This window comes from Seriola dumerili, unplaced genomic scaffold (assembly GCF_002260705.1).
Source record: "Seriola dumerili isolate Sdu_G_001 unplaced genomic scaffold, Sdu_1.0 BDQW01000121.1, whole genome shotgun sequence".
Lineage (NCBI taxonomy): Eukaryota > Metazoa > Chordata > Actinopteri > Carangiformes > Carangidae > Seriola > Seriola dumerili.
Genome location: NW_019174376.1, coordinates 1,549,052 through 1,566,744, shown reverse-complemented (window position 1 = coordinate 1,566,744; position 17,693 = coordinate 1,549,052). Strand labels below are relative to the sequence as shown.

Sequence of the window (17,693 nt, the reverse complement as noted above, 5' to 3'; positions counted from 1 at the left end):
TTTCTTCATCATTTTCTTCTTCATCTGCAGTTTTATTATGAAATAGATAAGAACTTTTAGAAAGGTTTTTCATGTCGCAGTTATTTAAAATCATAAAAAGTGTATGTATTATACAATACTCCATACAAGCGATAATCACCATAGGTATTATCAACCTTGTATTATTATAGCTATTACAATTCCTTAAAGTACAATCACAAAACCAAAATGGGCTCAGGATGACAGGATTAAAAAAGTAAGTTTTAATAATCCAAGTATCCCTAAAAGAGAATAAATGTACTTCACTTGAGCTGAAAAAGCAAAGAGTTGTACTTAACTGTCTCTGGAGATGCTGTAGGTTACACAACCCAAAAAATGTTGTTGGTTTTATAAGACCTATGTGACTCACTTAAGTCACACTGTTGATTCACTCAGTGCAAGTACTGTGTAATTTTTGAAAAATTATATCTTATTACAGTAATTAAAGACATTAGAGGATTACCAACCATGTATCCTGTACATCAGGTGGTTAAAATACAGTCACCTGGACTTTTAATCCTGGACCTCTGCAAGAAATAGAAGTGCACTTAATTGTAATGAGGCTGCCTTTTTGTCAGAATCATAGGTTTGTTGTTTTGCATTTAAGACAATCTGATTGATAACAGTACTGTGTAGCACCGGCTTGCAGCATAGTGTGTTCCTCTGGTTCCTTTTTATATACAGAAGTGGAGCAGAGGCGACCTCTAGTGGCAGTTTAAGTTTATTACAAAATAAATTGGACTTCAAGGTAAAATAAAGACATGAATCACCAGCTCACAGGGACAGTCAAACACATAACCCATCAACATCATCATCATCATCTGCAAGAACAACACTCCATGACAAACAACACTTAATTGACTTTTAGTTGTATTTTCTTACATAGTGCCGTTTTAAATAGTGCATCAATAGTATTTCCTCATAATTTCAACAGTTACAACACAACAGTTTAAAATGCCTCTTATACGGAGGAAATTCCAAAACTCCTCAGTTGTTCAAGAATAAACCAAAACTCAGTGTAATGATATTTCTTCAGAGAAATAATTCTCTGAATAAACATTGCCTTAATTTTCGTGTTCATGTTTAAGGCGTTTGCAGTTTTTTATCCAATAATTGTTTTTATGTTTTTTGTCTCTCCTGACTTGAAATGTGTGTTTGGTACTTGTATTTCTCTCCTGAAATTTAGAATTTTTCAACATTCAACACTTCAATTTAAAATTTATCATCATTTAAAATTGGATACTAAATAACTAGTAATTCCTGAAGTTCTTCATATAGGTCTACACATAAAAAGCAGCAGCTGCAAGATACAGCAAAGATTTTTAGTAGTTTGGTTTAAATCATGGATACATTACTATAAAATTTCACCAGTTGTAATTAATTTGACATCTCACAAAGCTGTATAAACACAATCCAATACACACAATCATCCACACATTGCCATGGGAATAGTGGTACAACCACCATACAGTGATCAGGTTATCTATCTAGTTCAGGGGTTTGGCCTATAAGAAGGGTTGTAGGGCATCTGTACGAGTTCGTCTAAATGCGATGGCGGGGGATAATTCTGGCCAGGAGGGGGGAGGGGATACATCGGCTGCCCCTGAGGGTATGGAACTGGAGAGTGAGCTGGATAAGCTGAAAAGACAAAAACAAATATTTGGTTTGTTGTTACTGAATAAGTTTGTTGCTTTCCCAGTTTTCTAATAAAGGTGTTATTCTTTATTTTGGTTATTGTCAACATATTCAATGACAATACTTCTCTATCCCATCTGCTGCTCTCAGCCCAAAGCCTATTCCACTGAAGACATAAATCTTTTAAGACATGTCAGAAATATATATATATTTGCTTTAAAATACCTGGGCACTCAATTTTATATAATACTTGTTAGCTGGACCAATTCATTTCTGGTTTTGGTATTTTCACAGGTTTGACAGAAAAAGAATTTCACCAGACCTGTCCTTTTAAAACTGAGTATTGCTGTCAGTGTGTGGTAAGAAACACCAACACTGATCCCTTAATGGGAATCAGAAGTTTACAGAACTCACTAGCTTCCAGGTATGAAGGTGGTGGTGCTGTGGGCATGGGTGGGCCTCCATATCCATGCAGGACAGGTACAGGCTGGTAGCCTGGGTGGGATGGCTCATATCCAAAGGGTGTGAGTGGCGGCTGGGGTGGGTTCACTACAGTGGTGGTTATCACAGCTGTAGGTAAAGTCATAGATTTAGTTTAGTTAGATACACATTAGTTCAGTTTTGGGAAATACAGTACAATATTTGCTTTCTTGCCAAGAGTTGAGAGGCTCAGTCCAATAGAAATTCACCTACCAGCACCTCTAAAAGCTCACTAAGTAACACTTCATATATCATGTGTTTTTTCTGTTTTACAGGTGGTTATGTGCTGGACAATGTCTTGGTCAGGACTTCCTGGAGTCTACACTGGTTGACTAGCAAGTGATACAGGTAAAGAGATAAGCCTACACATAACTGCTTAAAAAATAGCAATTTGTCATTGTACGCATTAAACATAGTGGGGCTGTACAGGTGCAGCTTGGTTGGATTTTGTTACCGTTGGTCGGAGCCAAACTAGCTGTTTCCCCTTGCATCAGGTCTTATTGCTAACGCTGTGTTCACACAGGGTCTGCAGAATGGAAAAAACACCCTTTATTTCCGACTTGAGTGTTGACACATTTTTCTGAGATGGTTAGCCCTAGTGCTAACCTTTAGGTCACACCATATAAGTAGCCTAAATTAGCTGCATTGTTGTTGTGTATTGCAGCTCATTACCAAGTGATAGAGACACAAATAGTGTGAAGGCCCTATGAAATTAGCTAAATGGATTGTATTAGTGTTAGAGCTGGATTTTACATTAATGTAGCTGCCATCGTTGGTGTATTTGCAACCACTCTGCCGACAGATTGTTTGCATGTTTTTTCACCAAGTGGGAGATATCATCGCTGTTAGATATTCCTGATGTCTCTGCCTTGGAGTTACATGTAGGCGGCTGACGTGAACTGTTTTTTTCCACTTGACTGCGCTGTAATTACAGTTTAAAACAACACACGACATGAATGAAGTACAAATATAAAAGTTAGCACGGCTGCTGGCTTAACTTCGTATTTAGCCTAGTGTATATAAATGGGAGTGGTATCATCTAACTCATGGCAAGAAAACAAATAAGTGTATTGTATTCCCCAAAATGCAGAACTTTTCCTAAATGTAATTGTTATCAGCTGCATAGTGAGTGCATTATCGAGTTTTACAGTATAGCAGCCTGCACAAACTAAACTGTAACCAATAATTTGTCCTACTTTGCTGCATTCCGTTGCGTCTTTCTCGACACTTCTTGTATAACAAGCAGCAGGGACACACACAGCAAATGATGAGAATCACACAGATGAAAATGGGTATAATAATAGTTGCAATGCTCCCTATAATTGCAGCAATATCGGGACGTCTGCTAAGCCTGGGGAAAAAGCACAGAAAAGTATAAAGATTTAAGTAATCATATTTTTAAAAACAGAATATTCAGAGGTAATTAGCCAGTGAACTGATGCCACTACTTTAGAAAACCATGTTTTTTAAGTGACATTGATTTTTTTTTAAAATTTTTTTATCTCTAAATCATGGAGAGAGAAACACGGGTTCAAAACAGGAGCACACCTTTCAAAATGTCCTTCTTTATTTTCTTGAAATAAACGGTTTTCCTGTTCACTGCAGCAGTATATTTTGTTCAGGTCTCCACAGCAATACTGTGAGCCACATTGGAGAGGATCATGGTAGAGACCATCCGTGCCCCTATAGCTGCTACAGTAATCAGCTGTAAGATATGAAACACAGGGTCATGTTGAAGAGTGGGTGGAGGGTGAGAGATTAAGGAGTTAGCATATGTAATATGAACTGATGAATTAAACTCGACAACAAGTGTCACTGCCAGTGATCCTCCCGAGAAGTAAAGTCAAAGTTGCAGTTACTAAACTGTGACATGTGATTATTATCTAGTGTAACTCGAGTGGATCATTTTGGCTTCGCTCGGTGACTGTCGACATATGACTGAGGAAGTCCTAAACATCCTAAACCTGCTGAATAAGTACCAAAATAAAACTCACCCCAAACAGCCGGGAGCAGGATCACACACAAAACACACACAAGACTGGATAAGACACTTGAAACCATAACTGATATATGTAGTGTGGTAAGGAACTCTGGACTCCGACTACTCTGAGACAACCGTTTCAACCTGTATGCCTGTACCACCCTTTTGCAAGTAACCCAGCAACATTCCTTTCATGTGAAACACTTGTGGACGTTTGTTGCAGCAGTTGTTGCTGTATTCAAATTAAATCTAACTACTGCTGACCCCCAGAAATTCTTTTTTTTCCGTTCTTTTATTTCAAAGCCTAATTAAGATTAAAACCATTATTCTTAAGTGAGCTGGCTAAGACGACAGGTTTAAAAAAAAGGTGTTGCAATAATAAATTCAAACAGACAAACAGGCTGAGAAAGTGGTAACTTGTTACCATCAACCACAAACCACAGAAATCTCACAGTCTCCCGGTGGAGAGGATAGAGGAGGTCCGAAGGTTACAGACATGGCTGTGTATTTGATTTAGTTGCATTTGGAGTTGATTTACTCAGTGAAGTTGTCTTAAAGTTTATACTACGCATCCACGGTTTGGGTGTGCCTCAATAGTGCACAGGATGTAGGGAAATGCCAAAAGAGACGCTGAAAACAAATGTTGAGGCATGACGGAAGCCACGTGCATGAGCAAGTTACCCCACGTGTCCTTGTACATTTTGGATGAGCATGTACTTCAGATGAGCAGGAATACCTGTAATTTACCATCTCAGAAACACTGACCGGAGCCACACCATCAGTTACTACCTTCAGATCTGTTTGCAGAAAATGTATATACAATGTACACTTAATTTTAGCTGTTTATAACCAAGGCCTCTAATGACGTCGGACTAAACAATGGAGTCAGTCGGTGGAGGTGGGATATTTGGAAAGACACCAAGAGTCCTGGGATCATCGGGCCTTAGGATCCTCCCCCCATATCTGATTTTAGTCTCTTCTGCCAAATGGCTTCCTGCAGACTGGGGATGTAAATGAAGTTAATTGCGTAACGCATACGGTGCACATTTGTCTGCCTTGTCTGAATACCTTTATACTTTACGTGCATTTTGAATATACAATACAACACAAACCTTTTGCTTGAAACGGTGTTTTTTTACTTAAAAGGATTTGAAAACTTCCTACACCACTGGTAATAAAGGATGAAACTGAAAACAACTCATATAGAAACTTAGACCACAGGCAGGTCTGGCATTGTTAAATGTTCTTCCTGTTCAGTTGAGCAATACAGCATGTGGATGCAATACATTCATGTGACTCCACCCAAATTGACTTTGAATTAGTATTTTTATCTGCTTCCACCCACTGTCCTGTGATCTGTCCTTTGTGCATGTTAGCACTTGTAATATAGTTCCATTTATCAGCTTTATTCTTCACATATGTTCTGCTCTTACAAAAAGCCTCTCTTAGTTACACTTGCAATTATTTGGAAGAATTAAATCTAAACGTACCAACTGGACACTGTCTCTATTTTCTCCAGAATTAAAACCAAATTATATAGTACCTTACTTTTTTTTCTAGAAAACATTTGGGAAATTATTTGTTGATTAGACCTGTAATTCATGGAATTACTCTGAATAATTATATTCACTCCTTCAACTAACTTGTATATCTTCGGTTCTTTGTTACTGTATTCACTAATTTACCATTTTGCTGCAAATTCAATAACCAGTTGGGGAAAGCAAAAATATATAGTTTATTGAACTCTAAAGGATAACTGGAGGGTTTTTAACAAAATAAAAGTCATGTACATATATTGTCATACAAGCATCAATGACAACTATTCTTGGCCGAGAAACAGATGGAACATGAATGGCTATAATCCACACACACAAATAAAAACACTCCAACTTAAGTCACCTTGAAGAATCAACACTGGCCAGAAGACTAAAATCAGAGGCAGAACACATTTATAAAGACAGATCTGAGTCATAAGGCATGCCTACCATGAAATACAGATAAACTGATTGGTATGTAATGTATCCATGATTGATGTAGGAAACCCATGCACAAAACCCCTCCTCACAGATAAACTATTTTGCAAACTGCAAGTGATGTGTGCCGTCATTAGCCCCCTTTCATTAGCTGGCGTGTGGTCTCTCATATGTCAAGAGGGTAAAATAAGCCACCGCATAGATGTGGCTGGAAGCCGTTCTTAAATCAGCACCCGGGATACTTGCACATAATGCAATATGTTAGGTACTATTTTCTTTGACCACAACCAAAATTGCAAAGGAAGTTGAGAAATCAGGCAACAGGGTGACTCAAAAGATCAGTCTATCACATGAGCTGTGACTACCTACAAGGAAAAGGTCACTTTAGTAAAACTATTTTCAAGTAATTTCAGTTAGCAGAAAGAGGAAGTGATGGCTTTGCTGCAAAATCGCTAACCAAAGAAAACAAACATGACAAGGCTTATTACTTTAGCTTTTAGATACAAAAAAAACCTAAAGATTATTTTTCCAAAATCCTTACTGGTACATTGGTGCTATCTAATAAAGGCAATGGTGATGGCAATGACAAGGGAAAATATCACAGCAAAATAACACAGTACTGTATAAGAAATAGAGAAGTGATAAGGCTACACAGTTTGATGGCAGTAATGTTGAAACGGCACACTGAAAAATATTGTGGAAGGTTTGGCTAAATCTAAGCCTTTATGAGAACAGTTAAGTGTAACTAGCACAACAATATCAGAAACAAAGACTCAAGAATAAATACAAAATAAGGTTTTAAAGTGCTCTAAATGACATGCACACTGTTGTTTAATAAAAGTCATATGACTAAGAAGGCACAATTGTTTCTTGCATTTAAGTATAACATTTGTGTTAATTGCAGAATATGTGAATGTTTGGTTGCAATAAAAGTAATGAATCTCCTTTGGTTATTGATTCAAAGCTGCCGATGCATTTTAGCTCAGTAACACGTGCACAGCTGTAAGATGGCCAAATGAAAACAATGAATAAAAAAAAGAAAAGAAAAGAAAAAACATAAAACAACAAACACAAGTGAACTTTCCCTGTGTGCCACCAGGCTTACTTTGTTGAATTGAAATGATGAATGTTCCCTTTTGCCGGGTGGTTAAACGAAGACCCTAATACCCTCTGAATATCGGTAGTCAACTGACAATCATAAAGCCTCCAGTGAGAAGTAATACATATTTTGGACTTGATTTTACCCCAATTAAGATGTATAACACATGAAGCATTACACGCTTTCCTGGGAAAGTACATGAAAAACATAGTTCGAAGCACTTTATTGGTCTGAAGTAAACTGGAAAGTGAGCAATTAAATTATGGCCACGGACACTGACAACTCCTCCAAAATTTGACCACTGAGTGTGACGACAATCACTGCAGATGGTGAATTAAAGAGGTCAAGCAGGTTCAGCCAGTGCACTGTATAGACAAGGACTAGGAGGGAGATGTTGAGGCATGTTCAGTAGCCTGATGACAATCACTACATCTACTCTTTAAAATCAGACTCAGAGGTTTTATGGTTAATTCACCAAGATGACTATGATGGAGCCATTAAGAAATATAAAAACAAAAAGTAATCTCACCTCTTGTATAAGTCCATGCAATACGAGTCAAGAGGTATCAACATTTTTCACATGGTAACTCTTCAACAGCACTTCAACAACTACATATGTGTAGTTAAATTTCCATATTTAACCACTGAAACACATGAATCAAGACGCACAGGAAGAACTCTCATATTGATTCAGATCACACATTTCCAGTTCTGCAGCATGTTTAAAGTGGCTGAGAGTGTGGCACTGTGGTTCATTATATAGTCTATGGTGCAACAAAATCTGGGTTGAATGCAGGCTGGTTATGGTAGTCTGTGTGTGCGGGCGGAGCGTTGGGCTGTGGCTGGACGGGAGGCTGTATAGGGTACGCTGGCTGGCCGGGGCTGAACGCAGCCTGGCTGTAAGGCATCAGTTTGGGAGGGTAGGCGGGACCGGCTGGACACAGAAAGAAAACATGGTAAGAGGATGAAAGGGTTGAAAATGCTTAGACAGTAACCACAACTTCAGTTTTGTCAAGCAGAGTAACCATAAATGGATTTCCTATTTCACAAAATCCAGACATGACACAAGTGTATACCGGAAGCAGTTATTCCACCTCCGCTTCCGATTGCAGCCATTTTGAAGCTCCCAAATTGCATTTTCACTGTAATGTGTCATTACCTTATGTTAAAGGGTGCTTTTCTATGGCATGCTGTGTGTTTCTAAAAACAAACACTATGCAATCATCAACTTTGTGTAATGATAATGTTACTCCTAAAAGACTTTCATCCCTGTCAGTTCCCCACAGCTCTGTGTGAGAAACACAGCCCTCTTAAAGTTGTGTATGAAGTACACAGACAGCTCTTATATATATAAAAAAAAAGGTGAGTTTTAACTGAGTTTTAATCTGTTACTTTTTTCCTTCCAAGAAATAGATAATTATAATAGATAATATTATAGACGGAGACATTGTGTTCCAGAATGTAAGATTCTGCCCGTTAGCCTAGCAGCTAAATCACCCTCTGAAAAAGAGTTTTCTTGGGTGGAGGACAACACATTTTACCAATCAAGAGTTTCAATGTGTAATTCCACAGATGCATTCAGGTTGAAGAAGACTTTGCATTAAAACAGATATTAATTCACTTGTCCATTTGCTCATCTGTGACGTTATTGTTTGGTTTTTATTCATTGATGAAAAATGTTCACCTTCATTCTCATTTTCAAAGGCTACTTTTTATTTTTGTGTTTTTAACCATGTTTTTGCTCTCGATATTAATACTGGTGGTCAAGTTGTCCTTGATTGGACAACAAGCTTTTATCCCAGTGACACCTGTAATATTTTCACCCTTTGTAACACTCACTGGCTTCCTGATATGTTGGAGGTGGTCCTGGTGTGAACATTTTGCCCGAGTAAGGCATCGTGGGCATGGGCTGAGCTCCGTAGCCCTGAGGCATGGGCTGGGTTCCATATCCTGGCTGCACTGGTACGGGCTGGTAGGACGAATACTGGGCCCCCTGGTAGCAATGAGGCTGACTGGGCATTGTAGTCGACTGCTGGGGGTACGGCTGAGGAGAAGTGGTGACCACTGTTGTGTGGGTGGTTGTCGCTACCACAGCTGAAGCCAAAAACACAACACAGAAAGAGATGAGAAATACATTTAATATGGACTAGGTAGGGGGTTCAGTCGCAATTTCCGATGAAGTGGGAGGAGTACGGTTATGGGAGGCGTTGTTCAGCAATAATTTAAAAGCTAAGATCACTGAGACTGACAGAAAATTGCCCCCGAATATATGCTAAACTTGTCACTACGTTAACCAGCATGACCAACACTTTCAAGTATTACAACATTAAAACAAAAGAGAAGTTCAGATTTCACACAGAGAGGCAATTTTTCTGTTTGTTAAATATGCAGTAAGACTTATCTCAGACTACCACTCCCGCATTTATCCAACTGCACAAATCTCACAGTGAAACTAGAGAGAGAGAGCTAAAAAAAATGCTATCGAGTCAACAAGCTTCTAAAATTGTCCCGTCCACTGGCTGTTACTTAAGATGGTGTCTACTAAAATTATTGCATGGTCTTCAGATTATTTTCACTGGAGGAGGGTACAGGTACTCATGAGTGTTATGTCCACAGAGGAAATGCTTCAAAATCCCTCTAAACAATGTCCTCTGACTGTCCAGCTGCCAAAATCCAGACAAGAGAAGAGGTTATAAAAATTTTTGTTCATTCATCTGAGCTTTACCTGCAACAGTGTGTCCTTTATGGACGTTGTTTTGGAAATTCTGTTGAAAAGTGAAAATTTATAAAAAAATTTATGATTCTCAGGCAAGTGCTAGAGTTCTAAGGATTTTGTTTTTTGTATGGCTTCAAAGCAGATTTAATGTTGTTTATTTGCAACTGACATTGGAGACCAGATGTTCAGAAAATCTTAGTGACACTAAATCTAAAAATAACACATCTGTTTGTTCAGACATTTGACTCTGATTTATGACAGACACAGACTACTCACACAGTATCTTTCCCTCCTCTGTGCTAAGTTTTTCAGTTTGGAAACCTCTGCTTTAGTGCATTAGCAATACAAAGATTCACACTGCTTTGCGTTTATTTATTTTTTTACCACCACTGTTAGGGAGAGCATGTTACTTATTAATTGACACAAATGTAGATAAATACAGAACCAAGCCCTCACCCTTATGGGGAAACTGAAATTGAAAGACAGCAAAAAAAACCTGAGGGAAGACAGATGTGTGCGTGTGCATGTGTGTGCGTGTGTGCGCGTGTATGCGCGTGTCACTCCACCACTATTGTGGGAGTGGGGGAGGCATCATGACCACTTCCTGTAAATGACGTGGGAAGATCTTAAGTTTTCCCTACTGCGGTTGTCATGGAAACAATGAGTCACATGAGGTGGAGCTTTTGCATTCCTGGATGTGATCCCAACATGCATCAGCCCGAGTCAGGGAATCCAAATTCTTGCTTGTGATTTTGCCTACTGCTGCTCTCTGCCAGAGCCTGGTCTACGCATTGGCACAACCTGCGCAAGTGGGCTGAAAGAACCAAACTGACAGGAAGTGCAAGAGTGGGTATTATTACCAACAATGTACGTGCTTGAGTGCCAACACAAACACTCACACACTCACACAACTCAAGTGCTTTTTTCCACTGTGGGGAATTTTTAAGAGAATCATTTAAAGAAGTGAATCAAAGGGTGAACATAAGTGCTATCTAGTTTAATAACTGTGAAGAGAAATCTGGCAGCAGGAATAATGGGTTAAGGGCAAGAAGGACTAAAGAGACATAAACTGCAACGAAATCTACCCTGTTGTAACGGAGAGCGCAGTGGACAGAGGCTGTCTGTCACTGATTACAAAGAGCTCAGAAAAAGGCATGGAAATATCACATTCCATGGTATACTTACTGTGAGTGGTCAAAGAGTCACCAACTAGACTGACAATATCAAACACTCAGCCCAATACATATTTGCATCTGTCTGTGTTTTTCCTTCCAACATGCTGGTCTCAACCAAGCACAAGGGATCCCATTCAAGACCCGCCACAGATTCAATCTAAAGTGGCTTGTACGAGCGATCTAAGAGAATCTGTAATTTTTAGATACAAGCGAAATTCACAAGTAGTCCTGACCTGTCGTACTAATCCTGTACGGACAGTCTGCCTTTCTTCAAAGGAGGAAAACACGCTCATTTGACCTGAAATCATAACGCCTTAATCTGACTGAATTTGGACTTTAAATATGATTCCAATATTAACTAAAATAAAACATAACTTAGACAGACTTGATGCAAAATTTATATTCTGTTCATCAAATTAACATGTTGTGCAATGTTATCCTCTGTTGCACCTGGCTATAATATTTGTTATTTGTTCTTCATATGTATTGAGATCTCAGTATGCCACTGATCTGATGACATGTCGTGGATAAGAGTACTAATAGTTTCTTACTGTTTTGGGTCATCTAACACCACCAAGGAAATTGCTAAACTTGTCATGTTTTTGTCTGCTGATTTCTGAAAGCAGGACTTGAAGCTCCGCAGTGTGAAGTACTTCTTTTTACTCTTTGGTAATATTTTTGTGACAGAAACACAGGGGATGGAACGGGTCGACTCCTATGGGAATTTAAAGGACACTGGTTATGTAAATGATGACGACCCCTCATGAGCAGGTGACATTCATCAGGTTGAAACACACGATTTACAAAAACTTAATCCAGTTAAGGGGGTTTGGTGAATCTGACTTGGACTCATACTCAGACACCTCACAGAAAGTAGTGAGGTTTAGGATACCAAAAATGTTCACACATGAGGGTCATTGTCTTAGTTCATTACTCAACCTTTAAGTAGTGAAAGAAATCTGGTAGACCGAGACAAAATCAAGACTTCATTACATTTAGATCAGCATGTGATGTAGATGAAACTGTGAAAGGCAGAGGCCTGGTTGCAAACCATGTGAGTGTTTTTAACGTCATAAAACTAAGCCCACTTCCTGGAGATGTTCAACTAACCTGTCTGATTCTGACGTCTTGTCTCAAAAACGAAAGAGTCTTGTGGGAACGCGATAGCTGTTCTAAAGCAGGAGTGGTCACAGCCAAGCAGCAGTTAAAGCTTAATGTCAGCTTCTCAGACGCCGACTTCCACATAGGACAACAAGGAAACTAACCACAATTCTGTGGCAGGAAAATTAAAATAGAGAGTGTTTGAAGTATCTATGTCAGAGACAGCTAACAGGCACACCACAGCTCATGTTTACACCTGATATAAAGATGGGTGTTACTGTAATTTAAGTGATGTAAATATAGCTGTATATAGTACTTACAGATTAATATAAGTTGTCTTATCATTTAAAGGATAGGGATAGTGACAACAAATTCCATGAAAAGACTAAAGCCAACAATGTGTTAGTTCTCTTCTCAAAACTTTCCAACTTCCCCACCCTGTCTGTGGCATTCAGCCACATACCCACTGGCCTTTACTGTAGATATAATCCTTTCAAAAAACAAACAAACTGGTAAGACATGTATATTTCTATTTTTAAAAAAGGCAAATAATTTCTTCAAATAGCTGGGCACTGTAGTTTTAAGGAAATAGTTTTTAAACAGGAGTAAATAGTAAATTTTTGGGGGACTATTTTCAGACGTGGTTTGGTGCACTAGTGAGTATTTATGACAGAAGGACAGTGTATGTGGGATCATTTCAAAATAAACTACAGAACCCATGTTCATTGTAACAAAAGAAAATGTCACTCCGTTAATGTTGTTGTTTATTAATGCGTTATGTGTCTGGCAACACAATTTTTAGTAGGATCAATTCATTGCTGGTTTTGGTCTTTTCATGGGATTTGTTGACAAAATACAGACTATCACCAGATTATCCTTTAATAAAGACAATCTGACCAGAACTATAAAGACCCATAAACCCTGCTTTTTAAGCATCTTAAAGCTGGCGTTTACATTTACAGAACATTTATTCAATCATATCTATGCTCTTACTCATAGCATTGCAAATATACAGGCCCTGACTCGTAACACAGCAGCAAAAAGCATTCAAGTTTGGTCTGAATTCAAACAACAACCCTCTCTGACGACTACACTGCAACATTAACCTGTGGGATACACTGCTCACCACAAAAGCCAAGTGAAACTTTGCATAGCATATCAAATGATGACAAACACAAATATCAAATGAAGAATTTCACAGCGCTGAACTTAAATGAATGAAGTACTTCTTTGTAATTGATATCAGTGCCACGTATCCTTTGCATATCATTGTGATTTTGGAAGCATTAGATCATTTGTACTCCATTTCCTGTTGTCTGCGTTATTATTAAGACCAAGCAACTGCAGTAATGAAAGTCATGCAGTGGGTGGGCCAACAGTCCTGAAATGAGTCCCCTCATGTTCTGCTTTGCAAACTAGACAGACAAACACTCCAACACACTGGAAACCAAGAGTTTGACTTCTTTTAAACAGAGGAAAACAATCAGACACTACATGCATATGTAGGTAGAGAAGGTCTTAACAGCCAGACAGCAGCTCAAAAATATGTTGCTTGTGTGCAGGAAACCTGCACATGAGCAGCGACATGTTGCAGAAGCAGCAGCACATGGCTACAAGCTGTCAATATATGACTCACTGCTTTAGCTATTAATTATCTGTTTACATAATTATGTTTTGGCACCCGGGTCATTTGTCACTCTTGTCACTTTTTGTCTGACAAAGCGCCAGCTAATGAGGATATCTCCATCCAAATGACTGAACGTGTGTCTGTGGATCATATCTCTATGAGTCAGGAGGTGACAAGAGTGATAAAATCTTCTAGCATCTGTAATTTTATATTGTGATATCAAGGTATATCTTGTAATAGTGACGTTCTGGTAAATCAATCGGACAACTGGATGAAATAAATAGATGTTTCTTTTGTGGTATTCCAGTTAATTAGATGCCTTTCAGATCAAGTTACTTCCTTACATTTCCCCTATAAATCTTCTATATAAGTTTATTTTTAGTTTAAACACCTGCTCCCATTTGTGTTAACTTGCTGATTAGGTAGATCCGGGATGTAGACTTAACAGGATTTGGCTAAACTTTGGTAAACAATACAACCGGAGATAGTGAAAGGATAGATACAGTATCAACTATATGATAAAATCTATAACAGTAGACAACATTTATATCATCTTCTGGTATATATTGTCATTTCTCCTAACCCCATGAATGATAAGTAACTCATGCCACCTTATTATTAAAAAAGCTGAACTACCCCTTCAAGATCTTTTTTGTTACCCGGTAGTTACTTTAGTAGCAACATTGAACTGCACGCACTGCACCAAAATTACATCTTTCTTACATCCCTCTACAGAAGAGGAATACGTTTCATCATAAGTGGAAATTTTGAGGGGATTTCTGGTGTTTACGATATAGCTCCTAAACAGTAAGACTATTGAGAAAAATTCCAAACAAAATGAGGGATCAGTGCCTAACTGATACAAAAATGTTTGTGTAGGCCTATGTACCAAAAAAAATCAGACCCCTGACCATTCTGAGCTCCTGAAACATTGGGTATTGTAAATTTCAAGGTAGCTGAACTCTTGGCCAAAGAACTAGCTGCCAGTTCTATATCTAAAAGCATCATCAACAGCCACAGTCAGCAAAATTGTTTGTGAAGGGGTACTTACGTCGTGGCTTGCAGCATGCCTTGTACAGGCAGCAGCAGGGACAGACACAGCAGCAGATGAAGATGAGCACGATGACGACAACAGTACTTATACCAAGGACCATGGACAAGGGTGTCATATCATGGTAAGAAGAACTAAAGGAAAACAAAGACAAAATTAATTAATTAAAAATATTTATGTTGCCATTCGTGTATATAGAATAATATAACAGCTGAATGATGTCAATCCTACATCAGGCACATAAGCTACACAAGCTGGTATTTTATGAATCCGTAAGTGAAAGTCTTTTGTTGCAAGTTTTAGCTGGTTCATACTGTTGCTTCATGCTGGTGGTCGTGCACAGGAAGACACTACTTCCTGTTTCTTTACCCTAAGTTTTGTGAATAATGGCCTGCAACCACACATCTCTACTGTGATTACACAGGAAAAAGGAGAGAGAATACGAACAATGTCAACTGAAGTAAGAGGCAACTCCTCAACTAGTACAGAGTAAAACAGAAGAGAATACCATTCATCTTGCTCATCCTCAGGAAGCCGCAGGAAACTACTTTGACAGCAGTATCTGTTCATGCAGGAACCACAGCAAAATCCAGAGTAGCAATATTTTGATGAAATGTAGGTGTTGGTTAAATCTGTGTAGGACTTACAGTGATTGTCCCCTGCTGTAACAGAGCAGAGATAAAAAGCAGAGACAGGCAGGAAAAGTGAAACATGAAAAGTGATTTAATTCAGAGACAGGTAAAATAGGAGTAGTGCACACATATCCCTGAACCCACTTAAAAAAAAAGGCATCACTGGTAATTCTGGAATATATTATCTTGTCTAAGACACTCTAATAAAGCTGAAACAATTAACTGATTTGTTGATGGATAGAAAATTTGTTTTAAAATTGACTAATTGTTTCAATAATTTTTCAAGCAAAAATGCTAAATATTCTTTACTTCCATCTCCTCGAATGTAAGGATTTGCTGCTTTTTTTAATTATATATGTTAATGACCTGAATATCTTGGAGTTTTGGACTGTTGTTTGGACAAAAAAAAAAGACAAATATGTTGCTGGGCTCTGTTCAATTATAATGTGCATTTACACTCAGCTCAACACCCACAAAATAACTAAATCATACATATGTCTGTTGAAACTGTTTTAGAGAAGCGTTGGTTCACCTTTATGGTAATTTGCAGTAATTTGTAGTTAGTGGTGCCGTTTAACTGCATTGCATTATACAGAGAGGTTACCTTGTTCACCCTTATATACACTCAGTCGCCAGTTTATATGGTACACCTATCTAAAATCAATTTTTAAAAAAAAATCTAAGCTACCTTCGTGAAGATTATAATGTTGTAATGTTGTAATGTAATGTTTTAGACACGTTTAGAGAGGTGCTGATTCAGCTTTATGGTTATTTCGGAGGCTGTAGTTTGAGGTGGTGTTGAATAATGTTGCGGAACAGAGACGCTCCTCGTGTTCTGTCCAACCACATCTATATCAACGAAGATGGAGTACATAACAGAGACACCTCTCAATACAATACCATACAAGTCAACACTAACTACGATTTAAATAACATTTGAACATTATACCTTTCACGAGGGCAGTGTTTATTTCATGGTTACATTATACTGTATAGACAACGGATTTTTAAATGGAAATTCTTAAGACAGCCTAATTTTTATTTAAAATGATCAGAGTATAGTGGACTAAAGCTACAAGAAAAGACATTAAATACCCAAGCACTGACAGTGGGTAGTCAGCTGACTCCCCAAACGTTAAATTTGTCTGTGTGTATTTTGGTGTTTACTTTCTCGACCAATGTTGACCAACAAATACTACAAATAAAGAGACCGGATTCAGTTGATTTCCCATTAGTCTGTTGAGACAAAGTAATGTTAAAATAATAATAACCCGGCTCTCAGTGGCCGACCTAACGTCACTGACATCGCCCTGAGTTAGTTAGTGTTTAGCCCGGTTTGTATCTAAACCTACATGTCGACCCGAGCTAACTATTGAAATACGCAGTTCACAAAACAACGCCAAAAAGAATGTGAGAGACGACGAGAATAGGTCAGTTTACAGTTTCAAAATCAAACTCACCAGATACAGAAGGGGCCAGAACCACACATAAAACCAAGACAACAACACTGCACAGGCCGGACGCCATGGCTACCTCGAGATTCCCGGATTGAGGGCAGAAAATGGGAATCTACTCCGACTGCTAGTAAGAGGAAGTCTGGTCTGATATGTTCGGATCGGCTCCTGCTGTCATTACCCGATTTGCGTCACGCATGCGCGAGCATTTTCACACATGCGTAGAGCAAATCGAGTTTCCGGTGTTATGGTGGAGTCTGTTACGCCGTTATTATGTGTTTCCCCTAACCCTAACGTTGTACCATTATGACCCTTGTCCTAATCCTAACCACCGAAGGGGACGCTGTAATGGGAGGGCAAGGCTATCTTGACACACGGATCGGGCAAATATAGCTGCAAAGTTCGTCTACACTATCTGTAGACACTAATATTTAGAAAAATCTACCTCCATACTTGTCCCTCTTGCTCTTCACCTACTTTCTCCACAACTTTTCACATCTCATTTGCTTTTCTCTCCTTCATTCTTTTCCTCCCCATCTCTTTCATTCCTCCATTTCTACTCTCTTCTTCACTCATCAAATCCAGACTTCTTCTTCAGTCCTCTTCTCACCCGTTCTCCACTCCTCTCTTCCTGGTTCTTTATTACATGTTTTCCTCCTCTCTGCTCTTAACTTTAGCTTTTCACTCCCTTCTCACTCCACTCATCATCTCTTATTCTATTCCTGCTTCCTCTCCTGGTCCTGCACCCCTG

At 38.6% G+C, this 17,693-nt stretch overlaps 2 protein-coding genes across 5 annotated transcripts; both read right to left on the bottom strand.

Moving 5' to 3' along the window:
• Positions 1 to 721: 721 nt before the first annotated feature.
• LOC111223984 (extensin-like) lies at positions 722 to 4,265 on the bottom strand. Of its 3 annotated transcripts, XM_022748315.1 has the most exons (5): positions 4,128 to 4,265; positions 3,682 to 3,838; positions 3,330 to 3,484; positions 2,068 to 2,223; positions 722 to 1,656 (listed from the first exon to the last, which is right to left on the bottom strand). In XM_022748315.1, exons 1-5 carry the CDS (start codon positions 4,192 to 4,194, stop codon positions 1,511 to 1,513), a joined length of 681 nt encoding a protein of 226 aa, XP_022604036.1. In that variant the 5' UTR covers positions 4,195 to 4,265; the 3' UTR covers positions 722 to 1,510. The 3 variants fall into 3 exon arrangements, with proteins under 3 accessions (XP_022604036.1, XP_022604038.1, XP_022604037.1); XM_022748317.1 differs by lacking the exon at positions 3,682 to 3,838; XM_022748316.1 differs by lacking the exons at positions 3,330 to 3,484; positions 3,682 to 3,838; positions 4,128 to 4,265 and adding an exon at positions 2,588 to 2,843.
• A 1,565-nt stretch (positions 4,266 to 5,830) lies between these two features.
• On the bottom strand, positions 5,831 to 17,108 carry LOC111224005 (protein shisa-5-like). 2 transcript variants are annotated; one of them, XM_022748351.1, is made up of 5 exons: positions 16,949 to 17,108; positions 15,365 to 15,515; positions 14,857 to 14,990; positions 9,026 to 9,280; positions 5,831 to 8,120 (listed from the first exon to the last, which is right to left on the bottom strand). In XM_022748351.1, exons 1-5 carry the CDS (start codon positions 17,013 to 17,015, stop codon positions 7,951 to 7,953), a joined length of 777 nt encoding a protein of 258 aa, XP_022604072.1. In that variant the 5' UTR covers positions 17,016 to 17,108; the 3' UTR covers positions 5,831 to 7,950. The 2 variants fall into 2 exon arrangements, with proteins under 2 accessions (XP_022604072.1, XP_022604071.1); XM_022748350.1 differs by having other exon boundaries at positions 15,365 to 15,518; positions 16,949 to 17,107.
• Between the last annotated feature and the right edge of the window lie 585 nt (positions 17,109 to 17,693).

Excerpts from the sequence above, each read along its gene's own strand:
- LOC111223984 (XM_022748315.1), bottom strand. The coding sequence starts at position 4,194 with ATGGTTTCAAGTGTCTTATCCAGTCTTGTGTGTGTTTTGTGTGTGATC. Across the intron at positions 3,839-4,127 it reads CCTGCTCCCGGCTGTTTGGG|CTGATTACTGTAGCAGCTAT; the intron begins GTGAGTTTTATT and ends CATATCTTACAG. Across the intron at positions 1,657-2,067 it reads ACCTTCATACCTGGAAGCTA|CTTATCCAGCTCACTCTCCA; the intron begins GTGAGTTCTGTA and ends TTGTCTTTTCAG.
- LOC111224005 (XM_022748350.1), bottom strand. The coding sequence starts at position 17,015 with ATGGCGTCCGGCCTGTGCAGTGTTGTTGTCTTGGTTTTATGTGTGGTT. Across the intron at positions 15,519-16,948 it reads TCTGGCCCCTTCTGTATCTG|CAGGGGACAATCACTGTAAG; the intron begins GTGAGTTTGATT and ends GCTCTGTTACAG. Across the intron at positions 9,281-14,856 it reads GGCATGCTGCAAGCCACGAC|CTGTGGTAGCGACAACCACC; the intron begins GTAAGTACCCCT and ends TTTTGGCTTCAG.